This window comes from Castor canadensis, chromosome 11 (genome assembly GCF_047511655.1).
Source record: "Castor canadensis chromosome 11, mCasCan1.hap1v2, whole genome shotgun sequence".
In the NCBI taxonomy this organism is placed as follows: domain Eukaryota; kingdom Metazoa; phylum Chordata; class Mammalia; order Rodentia; family Castoridae; genus Castor; species Castor canadensis.
Genome location: NC_133396.1, coordinates 128,692,935 through 128,720,434, shown reverse-complemented (window position 1 = coordinate 128,720,434; position 27,500 = coordinate 128,692,935). Strand labels below are relative to the sequence as shown.

Sequence of the window (27,500 nt, the reverse complement as noted above, 5' to 3'; positions counted from 1 at the left end):
AGTCAACCTGGAAAGCATTACATTTTGCTGGGCTGCTACTTAACTCCAAGTGCCTTGTAACTTTTTAACCAAGGTAATGGTTGTACTTGAAGGGGTTTTCTGGGAAGCTGACATGGGATTTTCCTCAACACACTTTGTGTGATGACCATATAGCCCCAAATCTCACCTGGGTGTGATACAGAGAAGTGAAAGCAGGCTCCAACATTGTCCATATGAGCTAGAGACAGTGACTCTAGGTTTTGCATCAGATCTGATTTCTGCTTTAATTTGCTGTGTGACTCCAGGCCAGACTTTTCCCTTTCTGATCCTCAAGCCAGCCCTCTGGTTGCCAAACTTGTTATCTCCAGGGCCACCTCACTACCCAGTGAGCCTCTACTCCCTCAGCCACCTCCTGGAGAGGATTGTCTCTGCTCAGAGAAGCATCCCAAACCCCCCACTGTGTTGGAAATTTACACCAGTGAGTAAGGGGCATCAGAAGGGGGGCCAGTACTGGACCCAGCGCCTCACCCTGGCCTCTCCTGGCATGGAGACTGCTTTCCATGCCTTTTCCTTCCTTAGTTTGGCTTGTTTTCCAAGCATGGGTCACAGAGTCCCTCTCCAGAAGCAGCAGCAGAAGGAAAGTTTTTAAAGGCGAGTCCATCGTGGGCATGGTGTGTAGATGAGGTCTTTGGAGTTTTGGCTGCCAAATAAAGACTTTATTGTTGTCATTCCTCTTTTCCCAAGCTCCCTCCCGCTCTCCTCTCCTCCCTCCTCCTCTCTTCCTCTCCCTCCCTGCGATCTGCCCCTCCCTCCCCTAACCTAACCTCCCCACCCCAGTAGGATCTGGTGGAAGAAAAGCCAAGCAAACACAGCACGCACACACCACTGGGAGTTCAGAGCTTCTAGCAGGCTCTTTGCTGCCACAGCTCCACTGAAGGGTGGGGAGGAAGAGGAGGACTGCCCCAGAGCCCAGAGGAGAGGCAGGTGTGTGCAGGTAAGCCCAGGCAGTGGGGAGAGGACAGGAAGTCAGGTTGGGAAGTCTCCTGCACCAGCTTTCCTCTGGCTCCTTCCACCCTAGCCTATTGATCTATTCTTTCTTTCTTTCTTTCTTTCTTTCTTTCTTTCTTTCTTTCTTTCTTTCTTTCTTTCTTTCTTTCCTTCCTTCCTTCCTTCCTTCCTCCCTCCCTCCCTCCCTTCTTTTCTTCCTCCCTTCCTCCAACTTTTTCTCCTCTGCAAAGAGCTCAAATTTAATCTTCCTCATTTTTTGCTTATACTGAATCATTATATTGACTTACTGCTGAGGTTAAACTTTCTTGGTGCAGATGTTTCGGGGAGCACTGAGAGTTATGTCGTACACAGAATTTCAACAGATGAAGTGTTGCCATAGAAACTGGGCACTAGAACTCATTTCTCTGTACCTCTCATGTATTGTCACATGTTATCAAAGACACACACACACACGTACATCCTGCATCTTGTCTCTCACCCTCTCACTCGCCTCCCAGCTGCAAGTGCAAGAGAAAGTGCATCTTCCCATGGCAGAGTCAGAAGAAAGTCATGTGTCCTGAGTCTAGGCGGAGTGGGGAGGAGAAGAGCAAGAGCGGGAGCTGGAAGGATTTCTTCCTGCCTTCTTTTGGGCTTCATTGGGTGGGAGGGAGAGCGGAGAGCAACGTGGCTCTCCAACCTGCACAGTATCTTCTCAGCAGCCTGAATTCCTCTGTCTCCCTGGTCCAAACCACTTGGTTTTTGGAAAGAGAAAAGAAGACAACCCAGTCTGCAAATCTTGGAGGTCCTAACTCCCAGATATAGGGCAGTTAATTTTTTTCTTTTTCTCTGAAAGTAGCCAGAAAAAAAAGTCTCTTTGAAGCTATTCTGAAACTATCCTGACCACTTGGGTTGGCAAGGGGGGCTGTGGTAGAGAAAAAAACTTCCTGAGGCAGTCAGGGAGTGGAAACTGAGGGAGCCCCCTTCACCTCCCTAACTCATTCCTCTCCAGCAATAGAGAAGAGGGTCCCATGGCAGGTAAGATATGGGCGAGGGGACCTACATACAGTGGGTCTTCAGAATCACCTAGAGTGGGGAGGGGGAACGTGGAGGGCTTGCTAAAAACACAGGGGACTGCACCATCTCCCAAGCCCACTGAATGGAGACCCAGGAGTCCAGAATCTAACAGTCCACCAGGTCTTGAGAACCTGAGTTAAGGGCCTGAGACCTTGCTGCCATCCTGTTCCCCCCACCACAACCCCCCGCCCCCCAGTGCTCACTGGGCAGAAGGCTGTGTGGCTGGCTGGAGAAAGAGTCTCAGTGTCCAAACCTTTGAGGTTTGGGAGTGAACATCAGAGGGAATAGGAAAGATCTATGAGCCTCTGTCCTTCTCCTCACAAGCCTAGTTAGGCATATCCCAGAAGAACATTTTAGAAAGTTCCCTCAAGATACTTCCAGAGAGTTGACGTTTCCTCTCACCTGCTAAGCTGCCTGCCCAGACACTCCAGACACTCAGGATGGTGCTGGGCCCTGCCCTGTCCCTTCTAGATCCCCTCTCCCACTGCCTGGCACTGTGTATCCCAAAAGGCTCTCTCAGGAAGGTCTGAACAGTGATGCGTTCTTCACTCCTCCCCTGTTCCTCCCTGGAGGGCAGCTGCATTTATTGGGCATTTAAGTGAAGCATCTCAAGGTGGAAGGACAATAGAGTCTGATGCAGTCCTGGGTTACAGTGGGACTTGGAGCCAGTAGAGGAAGGACAGACTTTTCCCTCCATGGTCTGCATCCTCTACGTGTTGCAGAAAGCGTGGGACTGAGTTAGACAATGGGGGAGCTGGAGAGACAGCGGAAACTTTTTCCAGGTGGCTGGGGGCTCCTAGGGTCTCCAATTAGTTGGTTCAGAGTCTTATGAGTGGTCTCCCAAGCCACAAAGGAGAGAAAGTTGCTCAGTGTGGAAGAGCCCGTACCCCAATGGCAAGTACCCTTCCAGCAGTGTATGAAGATGCTCTTCTCCACCAGCCCAGGCTGAAGGAAAAGTGACCCCATTATTTTGAGAAAATATCAACCATCCCTTAAGAGTCACTGAACACTCACTTTGCACAATTAACTTATTCAACCCTCAAAACAATCTGAGAAGTTGTTGGCTGGGGCTGTAGCTCAGTGGTAGAGCCTTTGCCCAGCACGCACAAGGTCCTGGATTCATTCAATCCCCAGCAACACACACACACAGAGTTAGTGTACCTATTTCAAAGATGAGAAAACTGAGGCTTGTCCAGGGGTACTCAGCTAAACAGCTGCAGGGTTGAGATCCAGATTTATAACAATCCGAGGAACTGGGCAGGTTCCTCCTGGCTTTTTTTTTTTTTTCAGCAGTTAAAGATGCTGGGGAGGGAGGCAGATGGAGAATATGACAGATAACAGGCTGCCAGAGGATCAGAGCCCTTTCCCATTGCTCTTCTGGACTCATCTCCTGAGGCCATGAGAGCTTCTGTTTACATTTTGCCTGTGGTAGACAAATGGTGGGGAGACAGATGGTGTCTACATAATAGTGTTATACTTATTTTTAGCATTTTTTGAATAGCAGCACAATTTAAATTTGCTTATCACACTTGGTTCTGACAGCTGGATAAGGAAGATAGGAATAGGGAAAGTTTTATTAGCCTTGTTTTACCGATAAGTAAACTGAGGCTCATAACAGGATCAAGCCAGCCCTAATGGGTACCTTGAAAGGGTCTCAGGCAGACTGGGGGCACCTGGCTCATTCCTCTGCTAACGAATGGGCAGAGACCCCAATTCTAGGCTTGTGAAGGAAGAGTAAGGACTACCCTAACATGCGTGGCCATGTGTCTGGAATAGGGAGTTGTCTGGGTTAAGCCACAAGGAGGCTTGGGACTGACCAACTAGATAGGAAACCTGACAAGGAAGGTCTCTTTCCATAACGTAGATTAACTAACCCACCCAGCCCTAAGAGACAAACCCAACCTCAGGCCCAGCCCAAGTCCAGCCTCTCCTCCCAAAGCCACAGGTCCTTAGACCTGCCCTTGGGGAACAGAAAAACCCACTGGACCTCAGCCCAGCACTGCCCCAAGCACAAACATGGCACTGTCCCAGGGCTCTAACCTTAAATGAAGGTTAGATAGGGAAGAGGACTGCCTCACTTTGAAATCAAGGTGTCTCTCAGAGAGCCTGCCCTCTATAACGTGCCTTTAGATGCAATGATTTCATACAAATGAGGAGTCTGGGGCCCAAGAAGAGAATCAGAGGCAGGATTCAAGCCCAGATTGACACAGTCGGAACTGAAATTTGAATATTAAACTCTCTTAGGAAATGCTCCTAAATGAGTGAATTTTGGGTTGGGCAAAGAAATCGTTCAGCTTCTCAGCAAAGCAGCAACTTTTTTGAGAGCCCAAAATAGAAAACTGGACTGTATGAAGTTCATTGTTATAGGTGGTCAACAAGCAGTCTTTGAGCAATGAGCAGGGCCCAGTAGGGAGTAGGGGAGTGGGGAGGTGTGCTTGCAGAGGCATAAGAAGTTTTAAACACACACACACACACACACACACACACACACACATCATTCTAAGGGCGCTTATGATTGGACAGAGTTTATGTTCTGGAAGGCAGGAGCACACAGCCATGGCTTTGGGCTTTGTGGGAGGGCCATAGGCCCCCTTTGGAGTCAGTCACCTCCAGTCTCCTGGTTGTAGGACACTGGCTGTCACAGAGCATTGCCAGAGAGAAGGGCTATGCAGCCATGCTCTGCAGGAAGGGGCGTGGCCCTTGAGAAAGGCCTTAGAAACAACATGCTCTCCTTGTGCACTCTGCACACAGAAAGGCTCTGATTCAGTCCTCGGGCTGGGGTGGGGTGAGGGGAGGCAGGAGCAGGTTGGATCCAGTTTCCCCAGGAAACGCCCACATCCCAGGGAGCTTTTCCTAAGGTCCTCCTTCCTGCAGGCTCTGGGAATGTGGAGTGGGAAGCTAAGACAGATTCCAAAAGGATCTAGCACAGGAGGTAGAGATGAGGAAGGCTTGTGTGTCCTATGCCTGAGAAGGTTTGGGTCCCCAGTCATGGAGAGCAGGGTTGCCCAGTCAGAGACACTGAGGCACCTAACCCTCGCACAGGCCAGCTGGCCACACCACTGCCTCACAGAGCAGGCTTTGCTGGGTGCCCTGGCAAGTATTGTTGCTTAATTAGCGTCCACTGCCTCACTGCCTCCTATGTGCTTTTGGTGACAAGGGGAAACAGGGAAACCTGTGCTGGTGCTAGCCTTGGCCTTGGGGCAGGGTTGCTTGCAAGATGACGGAATTCTTGCTTGTTTCCAAGTCTTCTGGGTAATTAAAAAACAAAGAAATTTAAAAAGAAAGAAAAAAAAAAAAAAACAGGGTCACAAAACTTTGGAACTTTAGAAAGTGCTTGTTTTTACAATGCAAATGCTTTAACTATCCCCTTAGTTTGTATGTAATGATTGCACTGTTTTCAAGACAATTACAAGCCTTCTAAAAACATTAATTTGTAATTCACCAGTTACAAGTGATGTAGAGTCCAGAAACAAGACTCAAGTTTAAATTCTACAATGAATGTCTTGTCTTGCCCTTCAGTGTATCCTGAGGCTGGCATATTCTCAATGCAGATAAAGCCAGCATCCTGACAGCAGGTCCCCTGTAATAGGAAGCTCGGGGAAAATGGCCTTTGTGATGCCCTTGGAGAGGACTGTCTGGGAAGAGACCCCTCAGGAGAAAAAGGAGAAGGGTGAGAGGCAGCAAGATGGCCTCTGCCCTTCCTCCCTTCCCCCCTCCCTCCCTCCCTCTTCCCCTCGCTTCTCATGCTAGTGGATGGCACCATGGCTCACACATGCACATAGAGGGTGTGCAGATGAGAAGACTATGAATATGTGTGTACAAGAGTGTGCAGGCTAGGGGCAAGGGTGTGTGTGTGTGTGTGTGTGTGTGCACATGTGGGTGGAAGCCATGGTGAGATCCCTCTACCCATCCAGGCTGAGCTCTGCCCCCTTTCCTTTTCTTGTCACAATCAGCAATTCCTGAGCATCTGGCCCAGAACCCAGCAGCTGGTGAGGGGCTTCTGTGGCCTTCCTTTGATCAAAGCTAGCAGAAGGCAGATGTTGAGACAAGCAAAGGAAGAATCCATGCTGATGGGGGCTCAGCGGGAAGGTGAGGGTGGGGCACGGATGGGAGGCAGAGATCATAAGTCCAGATACAAGCTAGGACACATGCCAACCCCAAGAAATTATATCCTCCATATGTCCCAGAGCCCAGGACAGGGGAACAGGCCATCACAATTGAGAGAAACAGGCAAGGAGAGCCAGTTGAAGCCATGTGGGGAGGGAGCACAGAAGGGGAGGGAAAGGCACAAGGCACCCCTCCCTGAATCCTTCCTGGCCCAGGCCAGGAAGGCTTGGGGAGGGGGGAGTTCCACTCTCCATCTGCGGCCCTGGATCTATTTATATTTCCCCAGTTTCAACTCAACTCCAACCACATGGCCCTAGCCAAGGGATCATCAGGGCCAACCCTAAAAGATCCTTCAGCTTCCCATTCCAGTGTCACTGAGGCTATCAGAAATTCTTTTTGATACCCTACCTCAATACTACCAACTCCAAAAGATGTGGAGCAGCCCTGCCAGGTCAAAAGAAAGTGTTTTCCCCACATACTTCTGTTCCTTTTCTGTTTATTTTCCCAGGAGCCTCCACATCTGGGAGAAATTTTTGGCATGGCTTGCACTGGCAAAGACCAGCATTCTCTGAGCCAAGTACAGAGGGGAGGCCCAGAACATGGGTGCAGGGTATCTGAGCACTTCCTTTCCTCCCATGAGCATGTCTCTGCAAAGCAGGGGACCTGGATTTCTGTCCTGCATCTGCTGTCAGATGGCTTCCTGGCCCTGGCAAGCCACTTCTTTCACCAGTCTCAGTTTTTGTAAACAGGGAGGTCTGGACTTGATTGGTGGGTTTCAAACCATTTTTAGCCATGAAGCCCCACCACCCTTGAGTGTTTTGTCTAAACCTCAATACATGTAACAGATTTAAAAAACAGAGCTACTCAAGTTGGTACAGGAATGAGCTGGGGGTATTCCAAGCTTCCTGGGATACTGACTATCCCTCATGGGGCCTCACAGAAATGTTGACACAGTTTGAAAACCATTGTCTTATGGGATTTGTGAGAGCCCTTCCAGAAGTGCCACCCCAGGACTCTCTGGATCTTGCATCCCATACCCCTTATAACGCAGGGATAGTTTTCTCAGGGTGGTGGGGCTGAAGGAACAAAATACATTCACTGGGTTGGAGGTGAGGGTCCATGGTAGAGCACGGACTAAGAATGTCCCCTTTATGAAGGCAGGGATGATTTTCTCACATCAGAAATGGAAAGACACAGGGCCATGAAGGTGAAGGGTCTTTGTCAACAAGCCTCAGGACTCCGATTCCAGCCTCTTGTGGTTTCTACCAAGATGCTCACCCTCTTCAGAGAGGCTGAAGGCATGGCAAGGCTGGGCCTCTGAGCAGAGAATCCAGAGCCCCAGGTCCTTGTTGCTTCCTCACTGCTCTATAGGTCCCTGACTCCGCTCTTCTTTTCTGGAGCTCATCCTGGCCGGTCCTAGCCACAGAGACATGGGATCTATTCCTGAGGCAAGCTAATGAACTCCTGTTTCCTCCCTGCAGGTGCATCACCTGGATCATGAGGTCATCCCTTTGCTGGCTCCTCCCACTGCTCCTCATCTCGGCCTCAGTAGCCCAAGGCCAGCCAACAAGACAACCAAAACCTGGGGCCAGGCGCAAGCTCAGGCCCAGACCCTCGCCCAGGCCCAGACCCACACCCAGCTTCCCTCAGCCCCATGAGCCAGCGGAGCCTACAGACCTGCCTCCCCCGCTCCCTCCCGGCCCTCCATCTGTCTTCCCTGACTGTCCCCGGGAATGCTACTGCCCCCCTGATTTCCCATCAGCCCTCTACTGTGATAGCCGCAACCTGCGTAAGGTCCCTGTCATTCCACCCCGCATCCATTACCTCTATCTCCAGAACAACTTCATCTCTGAGCTCCCCGTGGAGTCCTTCAAGAACGCCACAGGCCTGAGATGGATCAACCTGGACAACAACCGAATCCGCAAGGTGGACCAGAGGGTGCTGGAGAAGCTCCCCGGCCTGGTGTTCCTTTACATGGAGAAGAACCAGCTGGAAGAGGTGCCCTCGGCCCTGCCCCGGAACCTGGAGCAGCTCAGGCTGAGCCAGAACCTCATCTCCAGGATCCCGCCTGGGGTCTTCAGCAAGCTGGAGAACCTGTTGCTATTAGATCTGCAGCACAATCGGCTGAGTGATGGTGTCTTCAAGCCTGACACCTTCCAGGGCCTCAAGAACCTCATGCAGCTCAACCTGGCCCACAACATCTTGAGAAAGATGCCACCCAAGGTCCCCTCAGCCATTCACCAGCTCTACCTGGACAGCAACAAGATCGAGACCATCCCTAATGGATATTTCAAGGGTTTCCCCAACCTTGCCTTCATCCGGCTGAACTACAACAAACTGTCAGACAGGGGCCTCCCCAAAAACTCCTTCAACATCTCCAACCTGCTTGTGTTGCACCTGTCACATAACAAGATCAGCAACGTGCCCGCCATCAACAACAAGCTTGAACACCTGTACCTCAACAACAACAGCATAGAGAGTGAGTGGGGGCGGGGCCGCAGCCAGGGGGGATGGAGACACCCTTCCTTCCTCAGCAGCCTCAGGGTGGGGTTTGGACAGGGGCTAGAGTACTGTCTACCTTGCTCAATGCCCTGGGTTCCATCTCCAGCACTACCCAAAAAGAGCATCCACTTCAGCTGGGGACTTCAAATCTTGGCCTTACCATATGCTACATCTACGTGACCTTGACAAGGGCACTTCTCTGGGAAGTAGCTTCATCTGTAAAATGAGAATGGTAACAATAGCTTCTAGGACAATGGTGAGAGGGACATTTAGTGGTTTAATGTGGACAAAGTGTACAGAATAGCATGCTTGGAGGCTGTAGGTTTTCTTCCCCCATCCCTTTTCATCAGCACCAGCTTGTTTGGCCTCTGGCTCTATTAATAGGGTAGACATAGGAAATACCCCCGGACATTTTCCTAAAAAGTAGAACAGAAACATCAAAATGCTCTCCCTGGCATGTCCTGGGCCTGTCAGCTGCAGAAGAAGCCGATGGTTGTGGGAGGGAGCTTCTTCCCATAGTTGAGCGTGGGTTTCAAGAGTTGTGAAAGAGACTCAGAGAGGCAGCTACATAACTCAGGCATAAGCAACTGGTGAAAATGAGGCAGCTAGGAAACAATACCTACATGCTGGTGCTTCCTGAATCTATCTGAAAGGCTGTAGTGTTAGTTTGTATGAATTGCATTTAAGGGAGAATTTGCCTAAGCGACACTGAAAGAGTTCTGGGCTTGGAGTGTCAATTGCACTCCAGGACAGGAGGCTGGGAACCTCAATTTTGCTTCAATCAAAAATGTTAGCCAGGCATGGTGGTAGACACCTATAATCCCAGTTATTCCAAAGGCTGAGGCAGGAGGATCACAAGTACAGGACCAGCCTGGGCTACATAGTGAGAATGTCTCAAGAAAAACCAAAAACAATGAATGTATGCTTTAAAAAAATGCTCTGAGTATAACATCAGCTGAAAGGTTTGGAAATGAAAGAAAGGGTATTACCCAGTCCTTGAACAAAAACTGAAGGGTGAAGGGGACCAAGCGGGGAGAGAAGGACCCTAGAACAATATTAGAGGATCTGTGGTTTCCAATCTACAGAGTAAGAAAGAGACTGTTGAAGTATCTACAATCTTGGAACAAATGTATAGAAAAGGCCTGTTCACTTAGCTGGAATAATTACAAGTGGGGGAAGGTTCTTCTTTTTTTTTTTAATTTTGGAAGAAACAAATTCAGGAAAATAGAAAAACTGCCTAATTTGACCCTGCAGGTAGCACATTAAAATGGAAACATTGCCCCAGGAAGCTGTGTAGGCCAAAAATACAGACAGAAAGGATGCTTTAATTAGTAAGTGGCTGCCAGGTCCCTGCCAGCTTGGGGGAGAACTGGTTGCTGAAGGGTGTCTCAGCCTTCTGAGATTTAGTTAGAAAAATCTGCTTCTACTACATGTGCTCACCACACTCTGAGTGACTCCTGTGTCACTAACAGACAGAATGAACTGAGTGGGACCTAGGTCAGTGTGACAATTATGTTTTTAGCAATGATTGCAATGCTGTCACCTGTGCTGTCCTGTATAGTTTGCATAATGCTGTCACCAGCATTCTTTCAGCATCTCTCTCCCAAAGTCACAGAGCCCCTCTAGCAAAATCCACCTCTGCCTTGGCTCTTCTGTTATTCCAAGGATGAAGGAAAAACAGGAGAGGAAAGAGGAAGAAGAGACAAGAAAATTGACTCTGCCTTCTCACAAAGCTTAGGGAGAATTTAAAAAATTATATAGATGACACACCTGATGCCATCTAACAAAAGACAGAGAATGGGATCTGTGGCCGCAGACACTTCAGAATCAATAACTCATCATCTCCCCAGCTCCCTTTTCCTCTCTCAGTCATCTCCATGTTGGCAGAAACATAACCATCTTCCATCCAGCCTCACACCTCACAACCAATCCACAGGAAAAACTCCAGGGAAATTTTCACATCTACCTGCTGACTTCAGACCTTGTCTTTCTACAATAAAAACCTCATCATAGGGACTGTAAGGACCCTTCCAGATTTAACACCCCAGGATGCTATGGTTCCGATATCCTAATTCTCCAGAGCCAGTTTGCAATAACCTTTATGGATTATTTCTAACTTATATCATCTTACATGAGTAAACTGAGTCTGGACATTAGGGTGACCTGTGTATTGTCCCATATTCCCAAAGTCAGCCAGTTCCAGAAAGGAGAGCTCAAGGGCCCTCATTCTTGGTTGTCCTCCCCTTCTCCTTCTGTCTTTGCTCCCTGCTGCTGACTTCTCCCCACCTCTCTCTCCATAGAAATCAACGGGACACAGATTTGCCCCAACAACATAGTGGCCTTCCATGACTTCTCTTCGGACCTGGAAAATGTGCCACACCTGCGCTACCTGCGGCTGGATGGCAACTTCCTGAAGCCACCCATCCCTCTTGACCTCATGATGTGCTTCCGCCTCCTGCAATCCGTGGTCATCTAGACCTTGACCTGGGGCCGGACCTCCTCGGACCTCATTTGAAGGCTGGTGGCCTAGGCGCGTAGGCCCATTTTTCTCTCTCCCTCTCTCACCCCCAGCTTTGCTTCTCTTATCCCTCCTTTCAGAGGATGGGAAATGCCACATGCTTGGCTGTGGCTCTGGGACAAGACTTCCCAGGGTTTGATTGGGTTTCACACAGTTTAAAGGCACTCCTGCACGCCCAGATTTCTGGCCTTTTGTGGTCTCCCTTTGCTCCAGAAACCAGGTGTTTCTAAAGCCGTCACATCCCCTTCTTTCTTCTCCTCTACCTGTCTTTCCTGGGTAAGGTGGGGCCGTTGACTGAAATCTGATCTTGGTCCTGGCCAATTGAGAAGCTAGAGATGGTCTGGGACAGCCTGGAGGTGAGCTTTGGAAAGTTTGATTGGAAACACCAATAGAGCAGCTCTGCCTCAAACAGGCTGAGAAACCCAGGATTGCTTCTTTCAAAACTGCTGACCCGCCACCCTGTTCCCTGGCACAAGGCATTGCACTGCTCTCTGCCAGCCCACATTCTCCAGAAAGGAAGTATGAGGGAATGATAAAGGTGGGATGGAGGGTCAGAGTTCCCATAAATGCCTGCATCTGGTCATCTCTGTCCAGGGATAAGTTGGAAACCCCTCCTCGTCCTCCTTCTCCTCCAGGGTGAACACAACAACCACCCTCCTGGCTGGATCTCAGAATAAAGCAGCCAAAAAATTAAATTTAGCTGGAAGGAAAGAGCTAGGGGTCATAGCCCCAGGGTGAGCCCATGGGGGTGTAGAGGAACCCTGCAGCCACCCTTGCCCAACCTCAACAAGAGGCCTGAGGCCCTGGGGAACACAGTGTTCACAGTGGAGGGTCAAGAGTTCCCCCCCACACACCCCATCTGTTCTCCATTAATGTGGATCAACCAGCCGTTTCCACCCCTGGTGGAGGTTCTTGAGAAACAAAGAGGGGGGCAGAGCACTGGGAAATCTACCAGGAACCTCTTCCACATTGAAAATTGGACTCCATCTCTAAGTCAGACACACGAGTGACACCTGGTGGCTGCTGAAGGTCACAGCTGGCCCCAGTCTTACCCTCTCTCTGGGGTGATGTTCCAAGATCAAAGAGCTGACATCAGGTTGTATCATGGAAAAGCAATGGGTGATATGCATGGTGTCTCTCTCCTCTAAGGTCTGAAGTGAGCTGGGGCTCACTTCCATCGTGAGTGAGCACAAATAGGAAACCTTTGGAAGCACACGTAAGGCTACAGTTTAACCTTGGCCTTTCCAGGTCCCTTTTGCTCTCAGCTTCCACATCTGTACACCCAGGTGGTGGGTAAGATGCTCCTCTGAGATCTCCCAACACTCCAGTTCCAAGTCTGTGGCCCCACACCCTAAAGTGTACCCCGATGTATGACAAGTCCTAACTATTTTCCTTTCCCTGGCAGTAATTTATTCTCTGTTTGGACTGTCCGTACCCCAGAGTTTTCTCCTCCTTACTTGGCCCAGGTGAGCATCTTGGCAGGTCTCCAAGTGGAACATGGGCTGCCTTGCCTTTTCTGCCCCCCACCCCCAACTTTCTCCAGGGGATGCTGCCCCTTCACAGTCCCCTGAGTGTGCATGTCGGTAGGGAGGTCATAGTTTTAGAAATGAGTAAGACACAGTACCCACCCTCAAGTTAGGATGAGAAAAGCCCCAGGGCTTTTTAAGAAATTGGGTTAAGCTGGGTTCCAGTGCAACACCTCTTGCTCATCTTTCTCTTTTGCTAATCGTAGAAAATAAGGCCCATTTCATCACAGCCTCCTTCCCTGCTCCATACAACTTCCCCGTTCTTCCTAGTTGTAGCTGGTTTCTCCAAGGCTCCCGCTTAAAGTCGATATATTATTATGGCTGTAAGCAACCTGGTGCTATGGCCTGGATAAGCCCCTTCTGCACCTATTCATACCTTGCAACCTCAGCTCCTTTGGTGAGGCCCATGGGGACCACAGTTCCCCAGGGGAGCCTGGTCCTGCAAACCTGAACTGTTTTCTGTTAGCAGCCACACCGTCATCACCATCCCACTGCTCCGTCCAGAATATATGTGCTCTTTCTGCAGCTGTAAGCCAGAGAGGTTACTGGCTTTGTAGTACCCACTCTCCAGCCCTACCCCTTCCCCCGACCCCATATGCAATGTGCTGGTTTCCTCTGGATTTAGAAAGTCCCTCCTTCTCCCACAATTCATTCCCAAAGTGCTGGCATCTACATGTGCAGGTGTGAAGTAGGTGTGTATGTGTACTCAGTACATGCATCTATTCTCTCTTGAAGATCATGTTAGCTTTGTGGAAAACAACCTTTCACATTTAACACGCTTCACAGCAGAGGAAATAAAGTAATATGAGAAACACCCTGCTTGAACTTGACAATGCGAACTGGTCAAGAATAATAACCTAAAGCTATCTTACCCCCCTGTCCACTACCTTTGTCTTGCTCTGAAAAGATGGATGGAGAAAAGATCTAGTCTTTAAAAAAACTCCTGGGGAAACTGTTCCAGAGACTTTTCTTAAGAATTTTCCCCAAACTCATAACTTTCATGAAAAATTATTCTTAAAGTCAGACCAGAAATCTAACAGCTGCATTTGAAGCCCAAAAGCCTAGGTTTTTCAAGTTACAAGTAGCAGATCGTTGAGGGACTCCCAGTGCTCAGTACTAAGGCAGAGGTAGAAAGACACAAAACAGCTACCTTGTCTGACCAAGTAAAGCTTACAGACCAATTGGGGAAATGTAGTGGGCACAAAAACAGTGGAAGAACCATGTTGGGTTTTGCAGAGAAGAAAGGACCAAAACATCTGGAAAGGTCTACAAGTCATGCAGAAGCTCATAAAAGAAAAGAAGAGGGTGGTCCAGGCTCTCTCTTCAGAGGAACTTGAGTTCAGAAGTGGGACTTGTGATCCTCCCAGCCTGGCCAACTCTGTAGGATGAAAACTGCCAGAGGATGCCCTTCTCCCTCCACCCCCACACACACACCTGTCAGCTAAATGCCTGCTTCAGTTCAACTCATCAAGGGTTCCTTGCCCACTATGTGCCAGGTTCCCAACTAAGAGTTCAAGGATGGGAAATACATACCCCGTGCCCTTGAGCAAATCATAAGTAGGTAAATTGGAAATCCATGGATTGATATTTCTGCCTTACATGTTTATAACCATGCTGTGTGCAAACAGCATGGAGAAGCAAAGTTTACTTCTGCCTGGGGAAAACAGAAAAGGTACCTGTCATTTGAGCTGGCTCTTACGGATGAATTAGACTTTTCCAGATGGGAAAGGGAGAAATAAAATAACATGACTGGGAGGGGAAACAGAGCAAAAAGGTAGGAAAGCATGGGGTAGCGGGTGGGGCTGTCTAAGGAAGACCAAAGGGTCGAGTTCCCATTCTGGAGTTGTGTGGCTACCAGCTTGCAGCAGGGATATACCCCTGTCGTGCAAAAAAGCAGGAGGGTTCCTGAACTTTCCATCCCACTTCTCTTCCTTCCCACAACAGGGGCATCAACAGGGTCAGCTGGCCAGACTTCTGTCCACACCGCCTGCCACCTCCATTCCATCAGCATGCTTTGTGCCTCTCCTAATGAGAGACTAGGATTAGGACGCCTCCCCGCAAACCCTCTTGGCCAGCTCTTAGGGATCTGAGCAGCCAGGAACAACAGCAGGCTGGGTAGCCGTTTCCCACACAAGTCACACATACGTGTCCATGGACACTCCCTGAAATCCATGGGAACCATAGTATGCAGCCAGCGAGCTTGCCAAAGGGAAAATAGAAGTTGCAAGAAGGTCTAGTGTGCAAGCCTGCTGGCGCCCAGTGAAGGGTGGGAGGACAGTGGGGAGGGAGATGACTCATGCAGGGTTGCCAGGCTGGCTGTGAGGTTGAAGAGCAAGGGCAGGAGGTATGGTGACCCAGCAGGGAGGCAGGAGTGTGTGGGAGTTTATCACTGAGAGAGTGTAGATGGAGGGGGGAGCAGGTGGCAGGGAGAATGAATGAAGAGTCGAATTTGTATTCCTCACAGGAATAAATGGCTGGGGTGGGAGGGGGATCCACTCCCAGGCTGACTGTGGGGGCAGAGGGTCTCTGGTTGCAAAGCCCTGGCTGTGGAGAGAAAATGGAAGAGCACAGCCCACCAAATGTGCCATCTGCTTCCTGGGCACCCTCCTGGCTCCAAGGCTGTATCTCCCTCCACCGAGCAGAACCCCTGATACTGTCACAACCCAGATGAGGGAATGCCAGGGCATGGGAACATACTTTGTTCTGGTGCCCAAGTTCTCGGATTGGGGGAAGCCCCTTCCCACACCAGCTGGTGCCCCCTTGAGCTGAACTGTCAGGTCTGCCCCTCCACCTGGTATTCCAAAGCAGAGATGAACTCCGCCAACACCATATGTTCTGAGGGCCCAGAGACACATGGCCTCAGGACTCCCCGGGATGAGGTTGACAAAGGAAGATCATGTGAGCCAAGGAAAACTCTCTGGCCTGACACTCAGGAACTCTAGGTGCTGATTTGGCTCTGTGTGATTACCTTCCCTCTCTGGGCTTTGGTTTCTGTATGGTAAGGGGCTTGGAAAGAGATTCAGAATGTGGCTGGTGAAAGAGAGTGGGGAGCAAGGAGCATCACTAAAGAGGGATGAGCGGTGCCGGCAGGTCACCCCATCCCCAGGCTGCCAAGGCACTAAGGAAAAGAAGAGCCTCTTCTGGTAGGTACATCTTGGAGAGGAGGCGAGGGGAGTGCAGACTTCCAGTCAGGAGGCCCAATTCCTACCCATGTCTTTTCCTCCTAGAGAATTTAGAGAACTCCTTGCATCCTCCTCCTTACTATTTTCTATGAGCTTGAAGTTAGCCTTCAAATCCTACCCCATCTGTTCACCCTCTCTTTGCATTGCCTAGGCCTCAGACCCTCCCTCTGGGGATTTTGTTCACCATGGCTCCTTATAGGGGCTGTGGATGTGGGAATGACTAGCCTGCCTCAGCTCAGCCTTGTTTTCTCTTTGGATTCCATCTATGAAGCAGAACATCATCACTCCAAGGCTGTAGGGAAACGCACTGGGAAGAAAGCCACCCTCCCCCAAATACACACAACCTCAATCCAGACTTCTCAGAACCTGAGAATCTGAGGGAGAAGTCCCTCCCTTCAGAAGTGGGCACTGCCTGTCCTGAAGGACTTGGCCTTATTCAGAGGGTGGGCCAGAAAGAAATGTTGCAAACAGAGTGAGAGAAGGGGGAGTTGGGGTGGAGGGAGAGAAAGAATTTCTGTTCACCAAGCAAAGGAATGGAATAGAGGACCCCCTGAGGAACAATGAGGGGAAACTGCAGGACATCAGGAAGAATGAGAAGTTGATTGGACACACATTTGCCTAGACTTACTTACTACTGCCCTCTCCCTGGCCAGTGGGCACAACCCACAGTCAACCTGTGCATCAAGTCCTCACCTCTCTGGAAGCTGTAGGGCTCCATTCGGGAAGGAAAGCATCTGAAGGGTAAGGTTCAAGGTTGGAGGGCTTAGACCCACCGGTATGCAAATGAGAAAGAGCTGGGGGTTAGGGCAGGCACTGGGCCAAAGGATAGATAAAGTCTAGAGCCCTGTCCAGAAAAGTTGGGCTTCTGGGGGCACAAAATACTGCCTTAGGAATTGTTTTAAAAATCTCGTAGTTTGGTTTGAAGCGAAATATGGGAAGGGAAAATATACCTCTTGCTACTGCTGGGGACTTTCGCCTCTGCCTAGCTGAAATTAAGAAGGGGGCTGATCCAGTAATGTGTGCCAATGTTTTGGAGAGACCTGCATCATCACACACACACACACACACTCCAGCTGTGGCTACAGGCACAGTTCTACACAGACACCTCAACACCCGCACCACACACACTCTTGTCTGTGCAGATATGGGTGAACTACAAATGAAGATGGGCTGAGCCTTATTCATTTCTGTATTCCCAGAGGCAAGTCCCTGCCTGAAATTTAACAGACATCCCATAATTGTTTGTCAAGTAAATGCATGAATGAGTGATCTTTAGGGAAAAAAAAAAAAAACCACACACACACACACAGGACTCCATGATGCAGTTTCTCTAAGTCCTGCTGATTAAGGAACAGTCACGTTCTGGGTGTGTGGTTGTTTAAGAGAGAACATACCTGAATGTACAGGGGTGTGTGCAGTCTGCAGGAAGGTACGGGGACAAGGGACTTTCATGAGTGTGTCTGTGATGACCTGAGTGACTGAGCCTTTGCCAGATGTCTGCACACACCTGCATGAGTGAACACCAGTGTGGGGGTCCATGGCTGGAACAACTGGAGATGGTTCTAGCCACAGCCCAGCCTTGAGGGATCTTGAGCACAGGATAAAGGTGCTTAGCAAACATGAGTGATGAGTGACAAGAGTGCGAGCATGCAGGGGGGAGGTTGGATAAACGTGTACACCGTCAGGACTTGTACAGTGTCAGAACTGGACCGTGACGCCCCATTCCCACCCCTAGGACCCCATGAGGCTCTCAGCTTTCCTGAGTCTGCTGGCCCTGGTGCTACAGGAGGCACAGCCGGCTTCCCTCCCAAAGGAGAGGAAGAAGAGAGAAGAGTCAAGCCCTGGAGAAGGCAATGCTTCTGAAGTTCTGCATGTGGGGGACATTGGCCCAAGCCGGAATGACTACCATGAGGTCATTGACCTGAGCAGCTACGAGGAGCTCACAGACTATGGGGACCAGCTCCCTGAGGTGAGGGACGCCAAGACTGCATTCCCCACAAGAAACGCATGTGTGTAGTGTGTGTGGTGTGTGGTGTGTAGTGTACGTGTGTGTGGTGTATGTGTGTGTGTGGTGTGTGTGGTGTGTATATTGTGTGGGTGATGTGTGATGTGTAGTGTACATGTGTGTGGTGTACGTGTGTGTGGTATGTGGTATGTGTGGTGTGTGTGCTGTGTGGTGTGTAGTGTATGTGTGTGTGTGGTGTGTGGTATGTGTAGTGTGGGGGTGTGTGTGTATGGTGTATGTGTGTGTGTGGTGTGTGTGTGTGATGTGTAGTGTACGTGTGTGTGGTGTGTGTAGTGGGGGGGGTGTGGTGTATATGTGTGTGTGTGGTGTGTGTGGTGTGTGGTGTGTAGTGTACATATGTGTATGGTATGTGTGGTGTGTGGTGTGTGGTGTGTGTAGTGTGGGGTGTGGGTGTATGGTGTATGTGTGTGTGTGGTGTGTGGTGTGTGTGTGTGTGGTATATGTGTGTGTGTCCTGGTCCCTCTCTGCCTGCCCTGTGATGCAGGTCTCTCAAGCCTGCAACTCTTTCTCTACACAAGGTGCAAATTCTTGTCCCTGCATAGGAATTTGTCACTTATGTAATATGAAGAAAGAGGACACAAACTTAGGATTTCTTTGGTTTGTTTGTGGCAAATTTGGTAGAGCATCCCCCACCGCCCAACTTAGAAGTCATACATCCCTCTGCATGTGGTAAAGCAGGGTATGAGCCCTGTCTCACTGGGACAGGGTCGGCAGGGTGCTCAGTTTCCCTGGAAAGCAAATGCCACTGCATCTCTTCTTGGACTGAAGTTCTCCCCTGTGCTCCTGGCCTCTGCAGGGGCTGACTGTGCAGCGTGGCAGGTGAGCCTAAGAAGCCTCTGCCAACCATGGTCGGTGAGGAGTGAGGGGGAGAGCACCAGCCTAGGAAATCCAGAAATCCTGGTTCCAGCTCTGCTTTGGCACGGGCTGGCTGACAGATGGTCCCTCCCCTCTCTGGGCCTCAGTTTCCTCATCTGTACAATGAAGAGATGGGACTCAATGCTCTCAAGGGGTCCTTCCTTGCTCACTTTCTTCTGTCTCTCCCTCCTCCTGCTCCACTTTTTGCATGTTTGAAATGGTCACTAAAGTTTCCAGAGGCCAAAACGAATTCCTTCTCAGGCAGAAGCCAGCCTATTGTGTGCTGTGTGCTGTGTCTTCAGGTTAAGGTGAACAGCCTGACTCCTCCAACCAGGATGGGTCCCACCCAGAGCACTATGACTGCAAGGACACCCTCATCAAAGCCCACCGTGACCATGCCAACTACATCAGGTCTGCAGGGTTCCCTGACCAGCCATGGTAAGTGCACAGTTAAATGGTTACAATAGCCTCAGGTCATAGGCCAAGCAGCCATGACCCAGCACTGGGCAGTTTTAAAGTGGAGTTCGGTCAGAACTAAGGAGTCTGGGATCCACACTGGCCCTTGCCAGCAGTGGGAAGAAAGAACAGGAAAAAAGCCAAAGGTACAAGCTAGCTGTTCTGAATACTTTTACACAAACTGGTTATGAAGCAAAGGCATGCAAGAACTCCCCTACACCCTCGCCAAGTCACCCCACCTTAATTAAGAGCATAGCTCAGGGAGCAGGTGGAGTGGTAATTAGATTAGAGACAATTAAAAGCCTGTTGTGAGGAATAAATAACTGTGTGGCTGTCACTTGGCATGGGGGCAAATGAAGCAATCATACTGCCTTCAGCTTTAAATCACCTGCTTAGTCTTCCTGGGGACTGGGATGCTGGGGTCACCGGCAGTGAGGGCTTGGGCTTCTGCCAGGGGTCAGAAACTGGGGCGGAGGAGGAATGAAGTTCACTCTGGACTTGCTGGCTCTCGGCATCCCTGATCTCTTGGAATGCTCGCCTGTGTGGGTGTGGGACACTGGAGCATCAGCCAGAGGCGTTTGGTCAGGAACCCATGACCTTTCAGAGCTTCAGGGGCTCAAGCTTGAAGGGACCATAAAGGGCCTTGGCCGGGCCTGCCTTTCATGGCCCCAGGGCCCCCACCTCATCTATTCCTGCTGGTCCTATTGGCAGAGAAAAGCTGCTGCTTCATCTTGAGGTTGTGCCCCTGCTACCCAGAGCTCCTCCTTGAGTGGGTCTAATACTAGTCTTGCAGTAATCTATGTGCGTTGTGATAGCAAGCGACAGAAACCACCTGTACTGTTCGGTTGTATGAGCCAGAGAAATCCTCCCGAGGTCGTTTGTTTTTGTGTTTGTTTGTTTTTTGAGACAGAGTCTTACTACATAGCATAAGCTGGCCTGGAACTCACAATACTCCTGCTTCATTCTCCCAAGTGCCTGAATTCTGGAATTACGATATGCACACCAGGCCTGGTTCGAATCATACAATGTATCAACTATGTGTCAGAGAAGCAGTTCTTTGTGTTTTGTTTTGTGGTGCTGGGAATCTACCCAAGTTCTTGTGCATGCTAGGCAGGGGCTCTGCCACTTGTCTACATCTCCAACCCCTTGTCCCAACTTTTAAATCCAGTGTGACCTGGGTGGCCTGGCATTGGCCTCATGACCACAGAATGCAGAGATGGGGGTTAGGGACTGAGAATAGGAGAGGGCAATTTCCCAGTGGAAAATTGGGATGCTGATGGCTGTGGAAGTGGAAATGGGTGTTGGCCAGGTGTTGACGCCACCTTGACTCTGTTATGCCCCTTGGAGCCACACAGACTATGCCCAACGCCTCTCCCCTAAGCCAGCAGGCAGAACCAGCTGTTCTAAGTAGTTCTGGCTTTTATTTCATCTGCACTGAACCTTCTGGGACCAGAGAGGAGCCCTATGGAAAAGAGACTGGTCAAGATCCTGACTCACATGGACTCAGGAAAACCTACGAAGGACCATGGCCTGATGGAGGCACAAATGTAATTGCACTGAATGGTAACTGAGAGTGAAGTTGCTTTTCTTAGGACAAGAGCTGAGTGGTAGGCTGAGAGCATCCAATAATACTGTCTGAGACCTTGTGCCAGGCAGTAACCCATAGGCCATCAAGAGGACACTGATACCTGTGGCTCAGATACTCCCTGGGACAAGCACCACTAGCACAGAGACTGAAGAGAGTCTGACCAGGGACATCCTTTTGGCCAGGCCTACCCACCTGCCTGGTCTGTGTGTGCCTCGGTTCTTCTGTGTACTGTGATGATGCTGACCTGGAGAACATTCCTCCTCTTCCCCAGATGACCACCTACCTGTATGCCCGCTTCAACCACATCAGACACATCAGGGCCAGAGACTTCAAAGGGCTGAGTAAGTAGCACCCTGAGAAAAGGGTAGAGGGGACAGGCAAAAGGCAACCACTAGAGTCTTTTCATTTGCACTTGACCACATGAACAGTGGCCAGACATTATTAGGCCCCCACCTGTGTTAGCCTTTGCTCTTAGTCTCTCTAGTTGTCAATGGTACATGGCCCAGGTCCTTCTCATTCCTTTCCTTGAAGAGTTGAAGTGCATGCCTATTCTCCTTCATTCTTCCCAAAGACCTGGGAAGCTGGCAAGGGAAGACATAATCAAGCCAACGTTTTTAGGATGCCCCAGCAACTGTAGCTTGGCTGGCTGCTGGACAAGACCAAGACCATCCTAAATCTGTCTTCCATGGCACTGATGCTATTTACAGGGCTGTAGGCCTGTTTGCTGCTTTAGGACTTATACTCTGTTGAGATAGAAGACCTGGGCTCTCCTCTAGCTTCTACCACTAAGCACCCACACCCTTTCCAGGCCTCAACGTCCTTGGAGAAAATTAAGGAGTGCTGGGGTGGGAGTGTGTGATGGTGATGGATCCAGGGATCCCTCAGCTTGTTGGTTCTTCACTTGGAGAAGAAGCTGCTACATAGCCAGAACTTGAAGGAAGGGTGTGGAGGAATCTGAGGGCTATTCTGAGGAGTCCTGATTCGGACTGTTACTTCTGATTTGGACCTGGTGCAGGTGGAGATGGTTAGAATCCCTTATCTGGACAGGGATGGAGCAGGCTATGGAGGCAGCTCTAACGGGGGAGAAAGAAAACAAGAAAACATGACATGTTCCAGTATGGCTCTTTGTTCTCCCCCAACGTTCCTCAGCAAAACTGAAAAGGATCGACCTCTCTAGCAACTTCATCTCTTCCATCGATAATGATTCCTTCCACCTGCTGCCTGCTCTGCAGGACCTGATCCTCCCAGAGAACCAGTTGACTGCTCTGCCTGTGCTGCCTCGTGGTCTTGAGGTCCTGGATGTCCGCCTGAATCAGCTCCGCAGCTCAGGGATACAGCCTGAGGCCTTCAGGGTGAGCCAGTGTCTTCCATCCACCGTATACCACCTTCCTCCCCCATACACTGTGCCCTCAGGGGTATCCCTACTTCATCCTTGTTCTAGGGTACAAAAATCAATGCCCATTTTTCATCCTTTCCATTTGTTATTTCTTTGGGTTGAAAGAAACTAAGTCTGCCTCAAGAAAAGGGACATGTCATCCCCAAACCCTCTGTGGATGAGAAACCCTGTTCTGTCAAGCCTCGTGCACCTATTACAGGGAATGGGAGAACCACAAACCAAGATCAGCCTCTCTCCCTCTCCCTCTGTGGGACAGACGGTCTCTTGTCTTGGCTTTTTTCCATGCATCTGCTCCATTCACCTCTCTGCATACTCACCCATTCTGCTCCCTGAAAACTCTGGCTTACCCATGACTTTGGCTTCAATAATTCTGACTTTACCCCCAACTCCTACATATCATTTTATTTCCAAACCCAACCCTAAGTGACTAATCATTGCCTCTCTGTGATCATGCTTTCAAGAGACACAATCTGATGGATCACTGACTGGCCAGTTTTGATGGGAATGGCTAGGTCACATGACACAAATATGGCCCCATGGGTCTGCCCACTAAATCAAGATAGGAAGAGCCCAGGGTGCAGTTCTACTGAGGAAGTGAAGCACGGTGTAGACAAGAGAGATATTCTGCCCCCTTCCCAACATGCCACCTGAATTATTAGAAACAGCCTTCAAAGACCAGCTGGTCACCCTTCATCTCATCTCCTTCATTTGAACTCCCCTTTGGGCTCTCTCTGTTGCTCTGTTAAGTACAGTCACACCACATAACATTTCCTTCAGCACGTATTTAATGGTAGCCTTCTAAGACTGCCTCACCTAGTGACATTGTAGCCTTCTCAGTTTGTGTAAATACACTCTATGATTTGTTACAATGGCAAAACTACCTAATTATGAACTCTCAGAATATACCCCATCTAATGACTGTATGCATGACTGTAGTAGGCTCTTTTTTGCAGATGAATTTATGTTCAGAAGCACCAAATAGGTCAAGTAAGAGCTACCTTTATTACTTTTTTTTTTTTTGAGAAAAGTTCTCACTATATAGCCCAGTCTGGCCTTAAGCTTAGGCTCCTTCTGCCTTAGCTACCAGAGTGCTGGAATTACAGGCGTATGCCACGTTGCTGCCTTTTTGAAACTGAGTGAAGGCACAGAGGCATGCTTGTTTGCTCTCTCTCCCCATCCCTCCCCAAACACCTCCCACCCTCTCAGTCTTCTGTGTGCAATCATCCTGCATTGGGCTGCAGAGCACAATGTCAAAATCACTGTTGAGGTGGGCATCCAAAACTGGCTGCATGCCAGATCAGGCTTCTGCTCTCCCACCTCTAAGTGAAGAGCTGGGATTGCATGAAGGTTGAGCTGGGATTGCATGAAGGTTGCTGTGCCGGCATCCAGGCTGTCTCCATATTAGGGGGTGCTTCTTTGCCTTGACTCAGGGCTGCTTTCTCAGCCTGGATAAAGTCGGGGCTTTAGAGCCAGAGGGACCTAGGCTCATGGATGAGTGACCTCCCATCTGATCTTGTTTCATCTGCAAAATGAAAGTGATAATACCCTATTTGACACAGTTGCTGCAGTATTAAATAAACAGCCATGGCACAGAGCACAGAAAGATAAACACAGATGGGAGACACTCCATAAATGGTAGCCATTGTTCCTCACCGCTCTCTGAGCCCCCTGAAGATTATCTCATCCCTAATCCATCCCTGATTATCCCTACCTGATTCTGGTATTGCTGTCATGCTCACACACTTGGCCTGCTTGCGGGTGTCTTGGGGTTTTATTCTACTTGCCTGACATCTGAGCACACTCTTTAGTTTTGTTCCAGGCTTAGCCCTGGGAGACTTTTCACTGAGGAAAATCCTTTCTGATGGCAGAGAGTCTGAAGCTGAGCTGCAATGTCCCCTGTTCCTCTCCTCTCCTCCTCCCTGCCATCACTAACAGCTCCTTCACATTCCCCCAGCTGCTGTACTCAATGGCAGCAGCTTTCCTTCAGCATCCAGTTGGAATGATGTCTGTAAGGTCCTTAAAGAACCAGCAGCCTGAGCTGGGCACTGTGGTGCATACCTGTAATCTCAGCATTCAGGAGGTAGAGGCAGAAGGATCACAAGCTTCAGGTCAGCCTGTGGAGTTCCAGGCCAGCCTGGTCTATATAGTGAGACCCTGTCTCAAAAAATAATAAACCCCTACAGCATCCAGTGCATGCTAAGTAAACCGTGAATGAGTGAATGGACCACCTAACTCTGGTCTCATGGGGCAACTCCTTACTGCCAAGGTCTGAGAAGACCTGCCAGCCTCTCCTAATCTTTGTGTCCCCACAGGCACTAGAGAAACTACAATTCCTCTACCTGGCAGACAACCTCCTGGATTCCATCCCCTGGCCTTTGCCCTTGAGCCTGCGCTCGCTACATCTGCAGGTGAGGAGCCTCAGCCAGAGCAGGGGTGGCAGACAGCTCGGGGGTGGAAGGCAGGTGGGAGTTGGACAACCAGGGGAATGAAGCCTTGGCAACAGGGGTGTCCTGGAGATGTGGTCTTATCCAGATGATTACCCATGGCATGCTCCTTTCAGAATAACGTGATAGAGACCATGCCGAGAGACATCTTCTGCGATGGAGGGGAGCCCAGGCACACCCGCAGGGAGCTGGAAGACATCCGTCTGGACAGCAACCCCATCAACCTGAGCCTCTTCCCCGACGCCTACTTCTGCCTGCCTCGGCTCCCTGTAGGTCGCTTCACTTAACTGCCAGTGCTGGCATCCCAGGTAGAGCCCTTAGGCCCTCGGAGGGCTCAAGAAACTCGCATGTCTAAAAATCAGTCTTCAGTCCAAGCACCAGTCTCCTGATCTAGTTGCCACACCCGCGTGCGCGCGCGCGCGCGCGCACACACACACACACACACACACACGCTGTGATGTCGTTCACTCATCAAATTTGCATTTCTCCCTCCTCTTCCCTTAACACCTTATGGCTCCTAGCTCAGAGAACAGCAGTGCCACCAGCAGAGTTCTTTGCCACTTTCCCATCCCTCCTACCCCCAGGGAATGCCAGGAAAGCCATGAAGGAAGAAGAGGAGGAGAAGGAGGCGTGGAAGAAGCAGGGATATTGGAGCAGGAGAAGAGGAGGAGAATTGACCAGCTAGAGCTGGCTCTTATTAACCATGAAACTTGCAAGAAACGATGATTAAATTTTCCAGAATTTTGCAAGTCAGTTGTTAAACACAGCCATTATGAAAAGTACATTTTAGAGCCTTTCAATTAAACATATCATATTGTGAACAAATACAATACTCAAAACTCATCACTTCCCAATTATTTTACTATATTTTATTACGAATCCCATGTTCTTGAAGTTATTTATGTACTTGGTAGCTGTGTAGTGGAAATTCTGTAGAATGTGTGTTGTTGGGTACCTCTTCCCAACTCGTTCAGTGGCATCCCATTGGTTAGTGAGAGATTTACACCAAGGAAATCCATAAATGTCATAAATCAGGATTTTTTTTTTTTTTTGAGAGCTGGTTGTTAAAAGCTGGCTAGCACACCACCGAAAGAACAGCTGTTTAATATAGTCCTCCCTTACCCCTACTAGGCTGCCCCACCGAAGATGAGTAGGGTTTCCTGGGCCATTCCTTAATTTCTTGCTTTTCCTAAGCCAAGACCTCCTGTTCCATTTGGAAGGAGCCTCTGGGCAGCACTGACCTTTTCCCTGGTTCTTCCTCCCCAGTCTCTGAGCCTGGCTCAGGCCTTTGATTTCCAGCCACTGGGTTTCCATCCTTCTCACTCGCTCCTGCACATTCAGCCAGCAGAGGGCAGCCTTGTGCAAAAATAAATAAGTAAACATAGCAATTACTCACCTGCAGCCTTGGATCCTGGGGGAGGCCTGCTGTGCGGGGGGTGGGATGGTGGGGGGGGAAGGGAGGGAGAGATGGGAAGAAGAGCAACTATTATCTACCCAACTTGATCCTTGAGTGATGAGGAAGCAGCAATGCCACACTTCCTTGCTGTTTTTTGAGACAGGGTTTCACTATGTAGCCCACTATGTAGGGTTTCACTATGAAGTCTTAGAGGTGCTACGAGGTGCCCTTGTACCTTGGTTGAGGTGCCTGCCTTCTGATCTAGAGACCAAGATTCCAGCACACCTCACCTCAGGGGAGGGCTGGGAAGGTGGGAGCCAATAGCTCCTTATCCCCCAGCAACTAGAGCTCTCTCTGACTCCAAGGAGTTTGTTAGAGCAGAATCTCTCTTTCTCTCTCACCCAGGCTAGCCTTGAACTATAACCCTCCTGCCTCAGCCTCCCAAATGCTGGAATTTTAGGCATTCACCGCCACACCTGGGTGTTCTGCTTCTTATAAGGAGGCATTGGGAAAGGGGGAGGTGATGGATGGTGCTTGGTGTCAGGTGTTAACTGAGGCATGAAGCAGGCAGTGCCTTTGCTCATCCAGGGATTTTATGCAGCACCTCCCTGCTGTACATCAGATACTGTGATGCTGGTGATAAGATAACGTCCCAAGCAGACATGTGCTTTTTCCTCTGGAGTTTCAAATCCGGGGCAGAGACAGGTGTTAAGCAAATGATCACACAAATAACCACACTGTTCAACTCATGGTAAGTGCTACAAAGGGACTTTACAGGAGGCTACAGGAGGGGGACCAAGTCTAGAAAGATCTCCCTGTAGAACTGACATTTAAGCTAAAACCAAAGATGGAGTAGGACTTAGCCAAATTGTGGGTTACCAAGGCAACCACTCAAGGTCCCAGGTAGTCCCTGAGTCTGAAGGGACAGGTGTTTCTTGTGCCCTGTGGAAAGGAACCATTTATCTGCCCCTCCCCAGCCCCTCACCCAGCACTTTGGATCCTCACCATAGTGCTATAGCAGATAGGTCTGGAGTTATTATTCATTCTTCAGTGGGAGAAACTGAGGACCAGAGAAGAGAAATCACTTACCCAGCTCATATAGCTGATTGAAGCCTGGACCAAGGGTTCATGCACTGGCTACAGGCTGGCAGTAGGAAGTCTTAGAGGTGCTACGAGGTGCCCTTGTACCTTGGTTGAGGTGCCTGCCTTCTGATCTAGAGACCAAGATTCCAGCACACCTCACCTCAGGGGAGGGCTGGGAAGGTGGGAGCCAATAGCTCCTTATCCCCCAGCAACTAGAGCTCTCTCTGACTCCAAGGAGTTTGTTAGAGCAGAATCTCTCTTTCTCTCTCACCCTCCCTCCCTCCGCATCCCCCATTTCTGTGTTTGCTTGTGTGTGTTTCTCCATTTCTCTCTTTCTCTCTCATCCACCAAACCTAGCCCTATCCATAACCCATGTCCCTT

At 49.8% G+C, this 27,500-nt stretch overlaps 2 protein-coding genes across 4 annotated transcripts; both read left to right on the top strand.

The window, feature by feature from the left end:
- The first annotated feature begins 812 nt into the window (after positions 1–812).
- Positions 813–13,507, top strand: Prelp (proline and arginine rich end leucine rich repeat protein). Of its 2 annotated transcripts, none has more exons than XM_074048588.1 (3): positions 813–973; positions 7,629–8,626; positions 10,950–13,507. In XM_074048588.1, exons 2-3 carry the CDS (start codon positions 7,645–7,647, stop codon positions 11,123–11,125), a joined length of 1,158 nt encoding a protein of 385 aa, XP_073904689.1. In that variant the 5' UTR covers positions 813–973; positions 7,629–7,644; the 3' UTR covers positions 11,126–13,507. The 2 variants fall into 2 exon arrangements, with proteins under 2 accessions (XP_073904689.1, XP_020040095.2); XM_020184506.2 differs by having other exon boundaries at positions 821–963.
- A 128-nt stretch (positions 13,508–13,635) lies between these two features.
- Optc (opticin) lies at positions 13,636–26,024 on the top strand. Of its 2 annotated transcripts, XM_074048589.1 has the most exons (7): positions 13,636–16,616; positions 17,611–17,844; positions 19,059–19,194; positions 20,983–21,141; positions 21,950–22,152; positions 24,509–24,604; positions 24,757–26,024. In XM_074048589.1, the coding sequence occupies exons 2-7, from the start codon at positions 17,617–17,619 to the stop codon at positions 24,925–24,927; spliced, it is 993 nt and encodes a 330-aa protein (XP_073904690.1). In that variant the 5' UTR covers positions 13,636–16,616; positions 17,611–17,616; the 3' UTR covers positions 24,928–26,024. The 2 variants fall into 2 exon arrangements, with proteins under 2 accessions (XP_073904690.1, XP_020040093.2); XM_020184504.2 differs by having other exon boundaries at positions 13,636–17,844.
- The last annotated feature ends 1,476 nt before the right edge of the window (positions 26,025–27,500 follow it).

Coding starts and splice junctions, on each gene's coding strand:
- Prelp (XM_074048588.1), top strand. CDS start 7,645: ATGAGGTCATCCCTTTGCTGGCTCCTCCCACTGCTCCTCATCTCGGCC. Junction 8,627..10,949: donor CAACAACAACAGCATAGAGA/GTGAGTGGGGGC, acceptor CTCTCTCCATAG/AAATCAACGGGACACAGATT.
- Optc (XM_074048589.1), top strand. CDS start 17,617: ATGAGGCTCTCAGCTTTCCTGAGTCTGCTGGCCCTGGTGCTACAGGAG. Junction 19,195..20,982: donor GGGTTCCCTGACCAGCCATG/GTAAGTGCACAG, acceptor CCTTTTGGCCAG/GCCTACCCACCTGCCTGGTC. Junction 22,153..24,508: donor TACAGCCTGAGGCCTTCAGG/GTGAGCCAGTGT, acceptor GTGTCCCCACAG/GCACTAGAGAAACTACAATT.